Source organism: Marmota marmota, unplaced genomic scaffold (genome assembly GCF_001458135.2).
Source record: "Marmota marmota marmota unplaced genomic scaffold, marMar, whole genome shotgun sequence".
NCBI lineage: Eukaryota > Metazoa > Chordata > Mammalia > Rodentia > Sciuridae > Marmota > Marmota marmota.
In genome coordinates, this window is record NW_025999949.1 from 37,228,259 (window position 1) to 37,241,942 (window position 13,684).

The window sequence follows — 13,684 nt, forward strand, 5'->3', positions numbered from 1 at the left end:
GAGCCACATCCCCGGCCCTTTTGTAGGTATTTTATTTAGAGATAGGTCTCACTGAGTCGCTTAAGGCCTCACTGCGGCTGGCTTTGAACTTAGGATCCTCCTGCCTCAGCCTCCCAAGCCACTGCGATTACAGGCCCCGGGCCCACACTTTGGCGCTGTGCTGTTCTGGGTACCAGAGCGGGTGCGGCCGGAACGCGGTGTCGCCGCCCATCCGCGGCCGGCGGGAGGAGGGGGTGCGGGCGGGTCCCGGGAGGTTCCGGGAGGGCGCCCCGGGCACGCAGCCGCGTCGCCCGCCGGCCGCAGTTTCGCTTTTGGCTCCCGCGCTGTGCTCCCGGCAGCGGCTCCCTCCGCGGCTCCCTCCCGGCTGAGCGAGCTCAAGACCCCGGCCCGCCCGCCCGCCGCGCCGCCTCCCTTCGCATCTGGCCGGACCCCCTCGGCCCGACGGCCACGGTGAGCTCACCGGCGCCTCCCCGGCCCTGGCGGCACCCCTGGGCGCTGCCCCGCGCGGGCGGGGTGCGGCCCTACCCGGAAGCCCTGCCGCTCCGGACCTGCAGGCCGGGTCTGCGCCGGACTCCGAGGTGGGCCCTCCGGGCACGGAGACCCCCGCTGGCCCTGTGGCCCATCCTCCCACTTTGGCAGGTCCTGAGCCCCGGGCTCCCTCCCACTGGCCAGGTGGGCTGTGTGGCTCAGGCCTGTTTTGCCCTCTGACCCCTGAAGTCTCAGCCCGAGACAGGTGGCTCAGGGAGCTGCTGGGGAGAAGGCCCCGGAGACACAGCCAGGATGGGGAGACTGCGTGGCCTTGCCATGGACCCCTCCGCCAAGTGCCCTGGAGGCGGAGGCTCCTGCTCCTTCCTCTTCCCTCAGAGCTCCTCAGACAGAAAGGTGCTACCCATTCGGGAACCCTAAGCCTTGTGGGGTTAATTGCTGTATGACCCTCAGCAGGTGGACTAGGGCTGCCTCCAACACAGGTAGCCCCAGTAGCCACAAAAGGACCATGTGGATAGCTTGAATCCTGCTGAGGGTCATGAGTGATGGTCCTGCCTGGAGTACTCACGGCCCTGGAGAGATGTAGACAAGCAGGGGACAGGGTGGATACTGTTTTGCTATGGGTTGAGAAGTGGTCAGGGGCAGGAGCTTTCTCCCAGCCACAAGGTCTCAGGACTAGTTCTGGAGGGACTGAGGTCCCAGGTTCTGAGGCATTCAAGCACAAACTCAACCAATACCCTTCTCAGGAGTATGCCTTCAGCCTTTGAGGCGTTGGTCCGGAGTGTGGTCCGGGAGCTGGACCACAGCAGGGAGCTCATCCCAGTGGACAGTCTTCAGAGCTCTACCAGCTACCAGCCTTACAGACTGCTGAGCAGGAAGTCCCCAAGCTCCTGGTTCTGGAGACCTCGTTATACCTGTGTCAACCTGTCAATCAAGGACATTCTGGAGCCTGATGCCCCAGAACCAGGTATCCAGGGAGAAGAAAGGAGTGGCCTGGCCACACCTGCCACCTGCTAGGCTCACCAGCTCTGGGCCTCTGGCCCTGTTTGCAGAGGGTTGGCCTTTTCAAAGGTCCCACTGCCTGGGGGTGGGACAGGACAGTAGCAGGTGGGACAGGCCCCATGCTCAGGTCTGGTCTTGCTTCAGACTTGGAGCGTAGTGGCCCTTTCCACTTCTATGACGCTGTGGACGGCCAGCTGCAGGGCAGTGTGGAGTTGGGAGCCCTGGGACAAGGGAAGATCTCAGGTGGAGCTGCAGTGTCCGGCAGCTGCAGTGCTTCCATGAACGTGTGCACGCTGCGTGTGGACCCAAACACTTGGGAGATCATGCAACAGGAGAGGTGAGCTCTGGAGGGACTGAGGCCCCTGACCCTGTGCAGCCACACATATGGGGAGGCCACTGGGTCATGGACATCAGGAGAATCCCCAGGCCATGCCTGTGTGCCAGCAAGGAGAGTCTAAGAGGCACGGGAGTGCTGTGGCCCTGGTGGGCTGCCAGGGAAGGAGGCGGCACAGTCACCCAGACCTCAGTTGCAAGGACATATCATGAAGGCAGGGACCTGGGGATCAAACTGAGCCTCAGGCTCAGTGTAGAGGAGAGTAAAGGCTAGCGGGTGCCCCGGGGTCCCATGGGTCCACTTCTCCCTGCTGGACCTCATCCCTCCTCTTCACACCCACCTAGACACTGTTGGCAGTACCCAGGAAGGGTACTCATGCCTGGCATCTGCAGACTCCCAGATGCCCTTGCCACTTCACCCCACCCATCGTGGGGCAGTGGGGAGGCCAGTCTGTGGTGGACATACCCCAGTGAGCTTCCTGCAGGCGCCTGCGGCAGCCCGAACACAAGATCCTGCAGCAGCTGAGGAATCGCAGGGACAATGTGTATGTGGTGACGGAGGTGCTACAGACCCAGGAAGAGGTGAAGGTCACCCAAACCCGCAAGAAGGAGGGCTCGGGCCAGTTTGCACTGCCTGGAAACATGTGCCTTCAGGTGTGTGGCCGGCCCTCAGCCCATCTTGGCCTGACATGAACGCAGGGTGGCAGCAGGCAAGGTTTTGCCAAGAGCCCTGCAGGAGCAGTTCACAGCCCCACGCTTGACCCAGGGCTCCCCAAAGCCTGGGTTGGCTGACACCAGTAGCAAGCTTGTTACTAGCACCCAGCCCACACCACACCCCACGTCCCCACACCTAGGGCCCAGTCCTGCTATGTCTATTCATCCCTCAGGGTGAGAGCCAGGGCCACCTGAGCCGGAAGAATACGGTCACCGTCCCCGCAGGCAGCACCCTTGCATTTCGAGTGGCCCAACTCATCATTGGCTCTGACTGGGGTCAGTAGAGCTGGGGATGTCTCTGGGGCCCAGACGCCACGGAGAGGCGGAAGGCCTTGGGAGGGCCACCAGCTGTCTAGGGGCTGCTGCAGGCATCTGGCTGCTCAACCTCCCAGGGCTCAGGAAGACTGAGGCAAGGCCTCACCTGGGGAGGGGGCCTGTGCCGGAGGGGATCCTGGTGACCTCCTTCCGCTCTCTGCTCCCACCCATCGCCAGACATACTCTTCTTCCCGGATGAGAAGCAGAGGACCTTCCCACGGTCCCCCAAAGGTGAGCCCTGCCTGTCCAGAGGGAGAACCCTTCCTTTGCTATTAAGGCCTTCTCCTGTGTTCAGGACCCGTGGTGCTGGACAGCCTCCCCAAAGGACAGGCTCCTCATATGCACACACAGGGGTCACATCCAGGTGTCACGGCCCTCTGTGGTCTCACACCTGCTCTGGGCTGCCAGTGTTGGGGATGGGGCCAGGGAGGAAGGCCTCAGCCCTCTTCGGCTCAGGGACCTACTCTGGCACTAAGCCATGCTGTCCTCCCTCCCCTGTCCTCACACCTCTGCCCAGGCCACAAACCTCCCCGAGGGGCAGGCAGCTCACCGAAGCAAGCCTTCAGACTCTCCTCCATGTTAGAGTCCATCCACGACCGCCTCAAGTTCCTGTCAGGTTTGTGAACTTTTGCTACCTCTTGGACCCCTGTGGGCTCTCCTTCTGCTCCTGGGGTGTGCCCTTCCTGTCCAGGGCTCTCCAGGGCTCTCTGTCCCCATAGATGGGCCACTTGAAGAGTTGGTTGTCACTGAAGACTTCCAGGGCCTGCAGGCAGAGGTGCAGGCTGGCTCTGAGGAACTGGAGCACATGGAAAAGAACCTGAGACAGCAGCTGCTGGGGGCCCTGGGGAGGATCCTGAAGGACCCGCTGGCCCTGCAAGCTTTAGAGTCCTCAGTAAGTAGGGCTGTGTGGGGGTGGAAGGGTCTGCCCAGCCAGCTCAGGCTCATGCACCCTGTCTGTGCCCCAGCTGGAGCAGGGCCTATGCTATGGCGGGCAAGTGGAGCAGCTGGACGGCCCAGCAGGTGCTGTCCTCGAGTGCCTGGTGCTCCCCTCCAGGATGCCTGTGCCAGAACTTGCCGCCCCTGTCTTCTACTTGTTGGGGGCGCTGACGGGTGAGTGACCTCTGGGGAGTAGATGTGGGACAGAGGGAAGGACTAGGTTCCCCACTAGGCCTCCCTGAGCCCCCTCTCAGACCATGTCTCTCCCCAGTGCTGAGTGAAACGCAGCGTGAGCTGCTGGCTGACTTGCTGGAGACAGGGACCCTGTTGGAGCAGCTCAAGCTGGTGAGAGGGCACAGCATGGGGGCTGGAATGGGTCCTGGGACACCTGTAAGGGCAGAGCATGCCCAGGGACTCAGGACTAGCTCTTCCACCCATAACCTCCTACCCTCCTGCAGGTGGAGCACCTCTTGCAGCAGAGCACCCCATGGCAGGAGCAGAAGGCTATGTCCTTGCCCCCTGGGCTCCTTGGGAGTAGCTGGGGCAAGGAGGCCCCAGGGTGGACCCTGCTGGAGGAATGTGGCCTGGTGCTGCAGGTGGGCGCCCCCCATGTGTGCTGGGAACCTCAGGCCCAGGGCCCCACGTGTGCGCTCTATGCCTCCCTGACCCTGCTGTCAGGGCTACATGAGGAGCCCTGTTAACCTGCACGCTGGGCAGCTCTCCAGCCAGGCACCCCCCTGCCAGCCCTAGGAAGGCTGAAAGCCCATTTAACTACAGGGCCAGCTCACTCTAAGGCCCAGGAGTTGGGAAAACTCAATAAATATGATGTACAAAGGAAAGAATGGTAACAGTTCTGTTTTTGAGGGTCCTGAGTCCTCAAAAAGATGGGTAGGATGGGGACCATGCCCAAACAGGACCAGAAGGCACATGTGGGCCAAATGCAGGTACCCCCCATGGTCTTGCTCCTGCCAGGGGAGGAGTTTGGACATGGCCACATCCCCAGCCTCCCCAGCCTGCTTGGTTGCCTGTGAAAGGAAAGCAGAGCAGTTTAGGGGAGTCAGTTCCACAGGGTGGTCTGTTCCTGAGGCACAGGGAATGGCTGCCTTGCTTTAGGGAACTTGGGGTACCTTGCTGACAGGAGCAGGCCCCTTCTCAGCCCATAGGCTGGGACACAGGGATGCAGCTGTGGCTAAGGCCCAAGAGACCCAGGACTCCTGGGACCACAAGGAAGGTCCTGGAGAGGTAAGGGTGACTTGTCCTAAAGAAACACCTTTGCTCATAGGTAGGAATCTCTGCAGATCGGAGGCCTCCGAGTCCTCATGTTCAGATCCCTGGGAATTCAGCAGGTCTCAGAGCACAGGCAGGGGATTCTTCCCAGGGGATCAGCAGCCCATGGCATCCATGTCTAGAGTGAAATGTGTGGTTGATGTGGCCAGGTACTATGGGTGCCCCGGGACCTGGGATGCCAGGTGAGTGTCTTTATGGCAGGTCCACAGTCCGCAGCACAGCACAGGCTCACTCACACTGGTGGGAGGAGAGGGAGCTGCAGCACCCCTCTGTCCTGGCATGCATGTTGACATGCACTCGCACGACTTGCTAAGGAGAAAAGAGTAGGTTCTGCCATGCTGGGACATTGGACCCCCAAGAAAACCCAATCAGTGCACCTCAAACATCTCCTATCCAGGTTGTAGAAACCTAAAACTCAGCCTCCACACAGCAGAGCAGCTCAAGGACTCTTGGGCCCATGGTCCCCCTTTGGAAACCCTGTTCTGGAACTTGAAAGCAAAACCTGGGTGAACGGGATGGGAACAGCCCAGGCCTTGGAAAGCACTGAATAAGCAGGCATTGCAGCACTGCTCCTGAGGCCCAAAGACCCCCAAGACCAGGTGACAGGTGGTCCTGCCAGCCTACCGAAGCCCCATTTGGAGGGTCCAACAGTTGGCTCTTGGATATGGAACCATTAATGAGGTACATAGCAACAAGACCCGTGTAAGAGCATTTTAACACCAGAGTAAGGCTGGCTAGCCGGGCATGGTGGCACAGGCCTGTGATTCCAGCAACTTGGAGGCTGAGGCAGGGGGATCACAAGTTCCAAGCCAGCCTCAGCAACTTAAGTAGCTGGGGGTGTGGTTCAGTGGTGAAGCACCCCTGAGTTCAACCCCCAGTACCAAAAACAAATAAATAAATACAGCCTGGCTAGCCTCTGGCAGGGCCTTATGTGAAAAGGGGAGAGGGTGTACATGTGTCAGGGTGCAGCTGTCCCCTGGCCCTCTAAGCCCAACAGCCAGGTGGAAGATTAACCACGAGTGGACTTTTCTGTGGGTGAAGGGGATGGGTCCCCTGGAGGGCTGGAGCTGAGGCGTCCTCACAGAGGGCCCAAGCCACCTGGCCACCTGCAGCTTCCCTGGAATTGTAACAAAGTCCCAGGGCGAGTCACACTTCCAGAGGCTCTGGGTACTTCACCTGAACCTCACACCACACCAGGGAGTACGCATGGCTGCCAGCTCCTGGGCCAGGGCCATGGCAGACAGGTGGACCCAGGCCTACAACAGGCAGACGCTTGGGCAAGACAGCCTGGCTCCGAGCAGCTTGCAAAGGGGTGTGGGCTGTCCAAGTACCACAGGTAGGGTGGTGGGTGCTGTCTTCTCACCACGGCTGCTTCCCCGTCGGAGCCCCGACCTGAGGGTGGGCTGGGCAGCACCGTCGGGCTTGCCCATGGACACGCTGTGCTCTGGGGTGCAGATAAGCCTGTGCTTGGAGGGAGAGTGTCACATGTCCCTCCTGGGGTCTGTTCCTGGGTTGCAAGGAAGGTGGGGAGGCCAGGCTGGCTTTGGGGGGCACTGTTCCTGAGGGGATCCATTTGGCTTTTGTTCTGACACTCACCCTGTGCATGGCTGACCAGCTTGAAAGCTCCTGGAGGCCAGCATGGACGTCCACAGCTCCCACACAGACGCTTTTCCTTCCCTCCCTCTCAGTCACCAGATCTGGCGCCTCCCAGGCTCTCCGGCCTTTCCTTTGACACATCTCTTGCATGTGATCCCTTTCAGCATCTGCTCTGGAGGATCCAAATTGATTCCCTGACCCTCGCCCCTGGGTCTACAAAGACGCACTCACACATTGGCCTGACCCTGATCTACAGAGACCCTGAGGCCAGTCCCAAGAGCGCTGGCCCTAGGGCTTCCCTGGGCGGGGCCAGTGGCTCTGCCATCTGGCTGCACTGGCTTTGCCTGCTCCTTAGCTCTCCTGCTGGCACTCTCAGTCAGACCCACCCCTGTGAGCCGCGTGTTTATTGTCCTATGGGTGGAGTGGAGCCAGGGAGCTGGGGAGAGGGCAGGACCCCATCCCTGTCCCTGAGGGAAAGACACCTGCGTGTGTGAGCCTCGCTGAGGAAGAAGGTTCCCTCAGCCCCTAAGGGTAATCCCCCTGTGCTGTCCTCAGGACGGGTCATCAGGGGAGCCTTCCAGAGAAGCCCACTGTCAGGTGGGGTAGGGGTGGGTGACCCCTGGAGGTGGACAGCAGGTGTGGGCAGGAGGGCAGAGAGGACATAAACCAGGACAGCAATCAGGAATAGGGACAGGGTAAGGAGGGGGTGATGACTGCTGGCAGGGCTGGTCGGCTGTGGCGGGCGGAAGGCAGAGTCCAGGAAGGGGCAGGACAGCCCGTGGTGTGTGGCTCCATAGTGTCCCTACCAGACCCCCATTTAAGACCCCCTCTAGGCCAGATGCCAAGCCAAAGTTTGGACAGGGCACACTCCAGGGGACTAGGAAAATAGGCCTGGCAGGGGACAGATGGACCCAGGGATTCGAGAGGGGAGGAGCTCAGGGTGAAAGGGTACCAGCTGTCCCTCTCTGTCACGTGGTGATCTCTGGAGAAGAGTCCCAGAGCAAGGGGATGGCGTCCAGCTCCAGGCCCAGGGTACCCTTTGCAGATCTGCCATCGTGGGGACTGAGGATGGTGTGGGTCAGTGCCCCCGTCAGACGCTGGTCCGAGGGCCCTAGCTTGAGCTCAGTGGGTTCCCGAGCTGCCCCAGCGGCCTGCGAGGCTCCTACGCTGGAACGGGCTGTCGTCGTAGAGAGGCGCGGGCTGAACTGAGCCGGCGCGACGCCCAGGGAGGCGCAGGAAGCGAGGACCGCGTCGTCGGTCCTGCGAACGGGTCAGCAGCGCCACCTGCTGGGCAGACACGAGCGCCGCCGCGGCCACCGCCGGCTCGGGGTCGCTCCGCAGCTGCGCTAGGTCTGTGCACACACACGGTTCAGGGAGGGAGGGAAGGTCACTCGGGATGCCAGCGTCAGAGCCCTGGCCCTCCAGCATCCCCTCGGTCCTAGCACCCGCCACCCCTTCAGGACCTCACGCTCTGACATGCTGAGTCCTCACCCTGGAACAGGGACTCCAGCAGCTCCTGGCTGACTCCTCTGGGACTTGCGTGATAAATCAGGAAGCCTGGACCAAAGCAAACCCCGAGTTCCGGCTGCATGTCCCAGAGGGGAGGGAAGGGTCCAGTTCATAGAGCCCTGGGTGAGATGGCCTACCCAGGACTACCTTACCTACAAGCACAGTGGCAGCGTGCCGCAGTGGGTCCTGAGGACTCCGCAGATAGCCCTGGGTCTGGCTCAGGAAGCTGGGCAGGTGGTTGGGGTATAGCTGAACCTGGGAACAGAAGGGTTTGTTGCAGGAAGGAGGGCCAAAACTGCAGAGGTGAATCTTGGGGTTGGGAGCCCGAGAGCTGGGCAATATGGAGCAAGGTCATGCACCTGCCCCACCAGGAGCATGAGGGACCACACCCCCTCACCATCACCGTGCTTCCTTTACCTACCAGGCGCCGGCAGACACGGCTTAGAGCCTCAGGACTGTCATAGTGGGCCACAGTGACCATCTCCTCCAGCAGGCCCCAGCGAAGAGCCTGGTCACAGCGGGCCAGCGTCCACTCCGAGCTCTGGCATAGGGAAAGGGAGCAGGGTTAGGGACCCAGGAAGTGGCACGAGGTAGAGGGGAAAGGGTTGTGACCAGGAGCGTTGGAAGAGCCCAAGGCAGGGGATTGAGTACAGCAGCCCAGGGGAAGATTAGGAACCTGGGAGCCCATGAGGTCACTGTGGGTGTCCCTGACCTAACCTGAGGCAACAGCGTGGGAGTAGGGAGACACAATTGGATGAGATAGGGATGGGACGGAGGGGCAGCTGACCTCAGCAGCGTCCCGACTGGGGTCGTGAAGGCGCAACAGCAGCGGCACGAGACTCTGTAGTATGAGCTTCCGCAGGGGACCGCGGAGCCCCACACGGAGCCCACTCTGGCCCTGTCGCACCAACGTCCCCAGGAGCCCGACAGCGGAGGCGCGGACTGAGTCCCGGGCCTGCATGGGAGGACACAGTCAGGCGGATGGAGAGGGAGAAGGGTTCAAGAGTGAGGGGGTGGTCAGGTGGAGCGAGGAAGGAGAGGGTCTGGGGGTGCTGACTGGGGTGCCTCTGGAGTCAGGGCGGCGGGGAGCGTGCAGAGAGCCTGGGGGAGGGGCGGAGACTGCAGGCGGGACGGGGCCTGAGGGCGGGTTGATGGAGGAGGCGGGGCCTTGCTCACGTCGTCCAGCAGCGGCGGGAGGCGTAGCCGGAGCTCCCGGCTCAGCAGCCGCACCGGAGCTCGCCTTTGCATCAGTAGCCTCCGCAGTGCACCCAGCGCTGCACCCACGAGCCGCGCGTCGCCCTCGCCCAGTGCGCCCAAGAGTGCCGGCAGCAGCGTGCCCACATGCCGCACCTGCAGAGACAGGGACTAGTGGCCAACCCCTGGCAGACCTGTCCTGGCCCCGCCCTGACCCTGTCCTCACCTTCCCTTGATTCAGGGCAAGGTGGCCGAGGCCTAGCAGGCCCAGCCAACGCACTGTGGGCTCAGAGTCCCCCTGCCAGGTTCGAAGCCGCTCTAAGATGACGTCCTCCCGCAGTAGCCGTGCGGTGGGCCGGCTTTGCAACAGCTAGGGAAGGGACACACAGTCAGCAAGGCTCTCAGCCCCCGTGCAGGCCGGTGCTCCTTAGGGTTCACGTAACCATCATCCCTCACCGCCCTTCTGGAAGAGGACTCACCCCTGTGAAAAAGGCCATAGCGGTGAGGCGCTGCAGGTCGTTGGCACTGCGTAGCCGGGGAAGCAAATCTGCGAAGAGGCCTCGAAGGTGGTGGTCGGCGTGTGCCACCATGGCACTGAGGGTGGGGTAAATGGGAGGTCTCCCTCCACTTGGGGCCTCACCCACCCTCCTTATACCCCTGCCTTGAACCTGGCCAACAGGAAGCCTCCTCCTGGTGTGCAGTCCTGAGGCCCCTCCTCACCTGGCCAACAGCAGGACACCCTCTAGGTGTGTGTGGGCTCCCACCAGTCTCCTCCAGCCTCCCGCTTGCTCCATGCAGGTGACCACCATGCGACCACCATCCCCGGTGAGCAGGGCCTTCAAGGCCTCCACCGCACAGCTGGAGGTAGGGGCAGCAGTTCAGTGGACAGTGAGGGCCAAGGAGGTGCTGAGCATCCCACTTACCTCAGTGTCTCTCCTCACCTGGCATGGCTGTGTGGAGGCCCTCGGTGGGACGGGGCCCAAACCTTAGGGCTGTCAGGAGAGCGTGCCCCGTGAGCCAGTTCATGTAGCTGTGTGACCAGCGCAAGCAGCAGGTGTGGGTAAAATCCTCGCGTGGCTCCCACACAGCCGGACACTGCCAACATCTCCCCAAGAGCCCGCGTGGCCTGTGGAGCAAGTGGTCCCCCAGGCTTGAGCAGTGCCCAGGACCGTATCAGGTACCAGGGAGGAGGGTGCTCCGCAGACAGGATGAGGACAAAGCCTAGGACACCCATGTGATATTCTGCAAGATATCCGTGACTCAAGTGGGAACCTGTGGGCTGACTCACAGCCAGGGCAGCCAGACTGGCCTCCTGCTGGTGCCGGTGGAGCTACTCACCGCCAGCGCCTCGGGCTCGGGCCCTGCTGCTCCCTTCAGCGCCCACAGCAGTTGCACCAGCACCTGTCCGTTCACGCGCTGGTTCCGGCTGAGGCTGCGCCACAGTTCTGCCGCTGCCCTGGGGGCACAGGGTGACAGGATGTGAGACAAAGATTGGGTGCAGGGCCAGTGCTGAGTGGCTGCGGGAGGTCCTCAGGCTGGGGCCAGGGAGAATAGAGAGAAACCATCCCTTGCCCTCCCAAAGAAACAAAATAAGCCACAACGACTTTGGGGTTGGGATGCACTTTGGAGCACTGTTGGGCATGACAGTGAAACACACCTGGTTCTTTCTATTTACACAATAGCTCATAGAGAATAAAACCAAAGATGATTTCTCCTGGAGCAAATTAAACCAATAACTAGAGGCATCCCTGAGCCGAAGCCACTCTGCTTGCTCACCCACCCCAGAGCACAACACCAGGTATTTCGTGGAACAACCCTCGATCCTCAGGAGAGACAAGGTGACCCCATGAAGGACTTCCATCATCTGGGATCCCAAGACAGAAGGGCAGTGGGATTTCACAGAATGGTAAGGTGGAATGGATGGAAAGCAGCAGGGGAGGGAATTCCAAGGCTCTGTTCCCTTACAGCCTGCCTATTCCAGAGCCAGATGGCCAAGCAGGAAGGGGGAAGGAAGCTGCGTGGGGCCGCAGGGGAGCATTCGGGTCAGGTTACCGATCTGGAGGCAGCGACCGTGGCAGCAGCGCCCACACCACATCCTGCGCATGCTCCAGGGCCAGTGCGCTCAGTACCCGCAGGGCAGCCCGGCGCGGCCTCCCCTCGGCCAAGCTGGGCACTTGTGCCAGCAGCCCACGCACCAGGGCATGCACCTGGGTGGAGGGGGCAGGTGTCAGTGGCCAGAACTCCACTCTTCACTGAGACCCTCTTGCCAACACCCCACCCCCAACCAGCAGAAACAGCCTGAAGGGGGCATGGGTGCCAGGCTGCAGGCTCCAACACCCCACTGTGAGTAGGGAGGGAGTGGGGGCTGACCTGCTCTCCCAGTTGTGCCCCATGGGCCTCCAAGGCTGAGGACAGGGTGAGTGCTGTGGCCTGGGTCCCTGCAAAGCCAGCCTCTTCCAAGCAGGCAGCCGTGTAGAGCGCAAGGTCAGAGAGAGCACCCTCCTCCCAGGAACTCTGGAAGGCCTAGGGCAGGGTGGGGGGTGTATGAAGTCTCCAATCCTCTCCCAGCTCTCCTCCCCAGCCTCCAAGCTTGGCTGTGGAACCCTGAGCCCCTGTATTGCTCCTCAGCCCATTTTATCCTGGAGCACCTTCCCCAGTTACAGCACCGCTTTCCATCTAGTGTCTGGGTGACCTGGAAGAGGAGCTGTGCTCCCCAGTGGTCCCCACAGTGCCCGATCCCTCAGCACTCACCTGCTGGGGCCCCTCTGGGGCTGGCTCCTGGGCACTGTGTGGGGAGCAGGGCTCACGGCCAGCTCTGGGGTCAGTGGTCCCACTTCCAGGCTCAGCTTCAGAATCAGTGGGTACCTGGTCCTGCAGCTCAGCCTGAGATCCAAGCTCCTGGGACTCAGGCTGAGGGCCTGTGGAAGGGGGTCCCAGAGGCTGCCTCTGGCCGGACCGTATTCCTTCAGCTAGAGCTGTCAGGGTTAGGGTCCCCATGGGGTGCCCCCAGTCAAGTCCCCACATGCCCCCAGCCATAGTACCCGACTGGCAGTACTTGCTACTGCTCCTCCCAGGAAATCCTGTCCAAGCTTGACCTAGAAGCAGGCCCCGGGCGGGCCCACAGACAGGTGTGGTGTGTCGTGGCGCGTGCGTGTATGCATGCATGAGCATGTGCCTGGGGTGGCTGGGGAAACGCCGAGCTGCTTGGCTTGTGAAGGGCTCCCTTGCTGGAGGAGAGCAGCCAGCCTGAAGCCTGGGTGTCTGTCATCTAGCTCTGCCCACCGGGGCCCTAGGAGACTATGGATCCAGAAAGAATAGAGAAGGATCCTTAACCCCAACGTCTGACCCCTCTTGCCAGGGTAGCTGAAGACATCCCTGGTGAGGTCCCAGAAGGGTCGGGCCTGGGCTGGTCTGTTGCATTCCAACCTAGTCAAGCATCTGGGTATAGGCATTGATGGGTGCTGTCACCATCTGAGGTTGGGGAGAGTTTGCTCCCTGCTACGGAGCAGAGGAGATAGGAGAAGTTGCAGCCTCTTGCCCACCACCGTTGGGATGGGCCCTTCTGGGTCCTGGCTAGTTCTGACATAGCGACCCCTGGGCTGGCTCCTAGGAGTACAGGGCTGAGATCACTAGTGCCTTGGGTGCCTGGGTGTCATTTGTGCTACCCAGGGTATGAGTCCATATTTCTCTCCAGGCTCATGCTTCTCAGAACTGGCCTGATAAGGCCTTTGCCCTAAATCCCTACCCTCCATCTTCACCCAATCACACAGTGGGTGCTGCCCAACCCAGGGCCAGGGGAGCCGGATAAGCTGGTCTGGCAGAGTGCCTGGGCAGGTGGCAGTGCTCCCGGAAGAACCCCAGATGGTTCAGCATTCTCCCCATTCCCTCACTGGCCTGTGTACCTCAAGCAGCCGGATGGGAGAGGCCCAGGCCCCGTGCCCTGCTGTCAAGCCTGGAGCACCCCTCCCAAACAGTTTTGAGGTCACCAACCTGCTGAGCAGAGGCAAGACTAGCCCCCACGGAGCTTCAGCTTTGCCCCTCCTCCTTCCCCTTTCCCAGCTGCTGTCAGGAGTTGACGTCCCAAGGCAGAGACCCTGGCTGGTCTGTGACACTTGCTAGGATCATGCAATAGCAGGGGACACCTGGGTTCTCCTTGGCTTGGGAGGCTTGAGACATCCCTACTGCTTCTGAGCCCAGGGACAGTGACCTCAGCAGGTGTGGGAGACAGAGCCATGCTTGGACTGTCTGATGCCCCTCTCCCCCATCTGCCCTCTGGCAGGAAAGGTCTTCCACAGTAACTCCTCCAACTTTG

General features: G+C 61.5%; 2 protein-coding genes across 3 annotated transcripts; one reads left to right on the forward strand and one right to left on the reverse strand.

Annotated features, from left to right (window-relative positions):
* Positions 1–224: 224 nt before the first annotated feature.
* Positions 225–4,625, forward strand: Gsdmd (gasdermin D). The gene is made up of 11 exons (XM_015486555.2): positions 225–450; positions 1,233–1,453; positions 1,633–1,825; positions 2,307–2,475; positions 2,709–2,811; positions 3,028–3,081; positions 3,368–3,466; positions 3,570–3,742; positions 3,816–3,960; positions 4,058–4,131; positions 4,245–4,625. The coding sequence occupies exons 2-11, from the start codon at positions 1,237–1,239 to the stop codon at positions 4,485–4,487; spliced, it is 1,470 nt and encodes a 489-aa protein (XP_015342041.1). The 5' UTR covers positions 225–450; positions 1,233–1,236; the 3' UTR covers positions 4,488–4,625.
* A 776-nt stretch (positions 4,626–5,401) lies between these two features.
* On the reverse strand, positions 5,402–12,602 carry Mroh6 (maestro heat like repeat family member 6). Of its 2 annotated transcripts, XR_007347280.1 has the most exons (15): positions 12,124–12,602; positions 11,743–11,895; positions 11,425–11,579; positions 10,711–10,828; positions 10,314–10,498; positions 10,093–10,230; positions 9,852–9,966; positions 9,599–9,742; positions 9,355–9,528; positions 8,966–9,133; positions 8,600–8,719; positions 8,331–8,433; positions 8,161–8,226; positions 7,622–8,021; positions 5,402–6,841 (listed from the first exon to the last, which is right to left on the reverse strand). XR_007347280.1 is itself a non-coding variant. In XM_015486570.2 (14 exons), exons 1-14 carry the CDS (start codon positions 12,541–12,543, stop codon positions 7,792–7,794), a joined length of 2,289 nt encoding a protein of 762 aa, XP_015342056.2. In that variant the 5' UTR covers positions 12,544–12,602; the 3' UTR covers positions 5,402–7,791. The 2 variants fall into 2 exon arrangements, 1 of the variants encoding a protein (XP_015342056.2); XM_015486570.2 differs by having other exon boundaries at positions 5,402–8,021.
* Between the last annotated feature and the right edge of the window lie 1,082 nt (positions 12,603–13,684).

Bases quoted from the DNA above. Each gene is read 5' to 3' on its own strand.
- Mroh6 (XM_015486570.2), bottom strand. From the start codon at position 12,543: ATGCTCATGCATGCATACACGCACGCGCCACGACACACCACACCTGTC. The intron at 10,829-11,424 runs GTAACCTGACCC...CTGTGCCCCCAG, and splicing joins CGGTCGCTGCCTCCAGATCG to GGCAGCGGCAGAACTGTGGC. The intron at 8,022-8,160 runs GTGAGGACTCAG...GTGTGTGCACAG, and splicing joins GCTGGAGTCCCTGTTCCAGG to ACCTAGCGCAGCTGCGGAGC.
- Gsdmd (XM_015486555.2), top strand. From the start codon at position 1,237: ATGCCTTCAGCCTTTGAGGCGTTGGTCCGGAGTGTGGTCCGGGAGCTG. The intron at 1,454-1,632 runs GTATCCAGGGAG...GTCTTGCTTCAG, and splicing joins GCCTGATGCCCCAGAACCAG to ACTTGGAGCGTAGTGGCCCT. The intron at 2,812-3,027 runs GTCAGTAGAGCT...ACCCATCGCCAG, and splicing joins CATCATTGGCTCTGACTGGG to ACATACTCTTCTTCCCGGAT.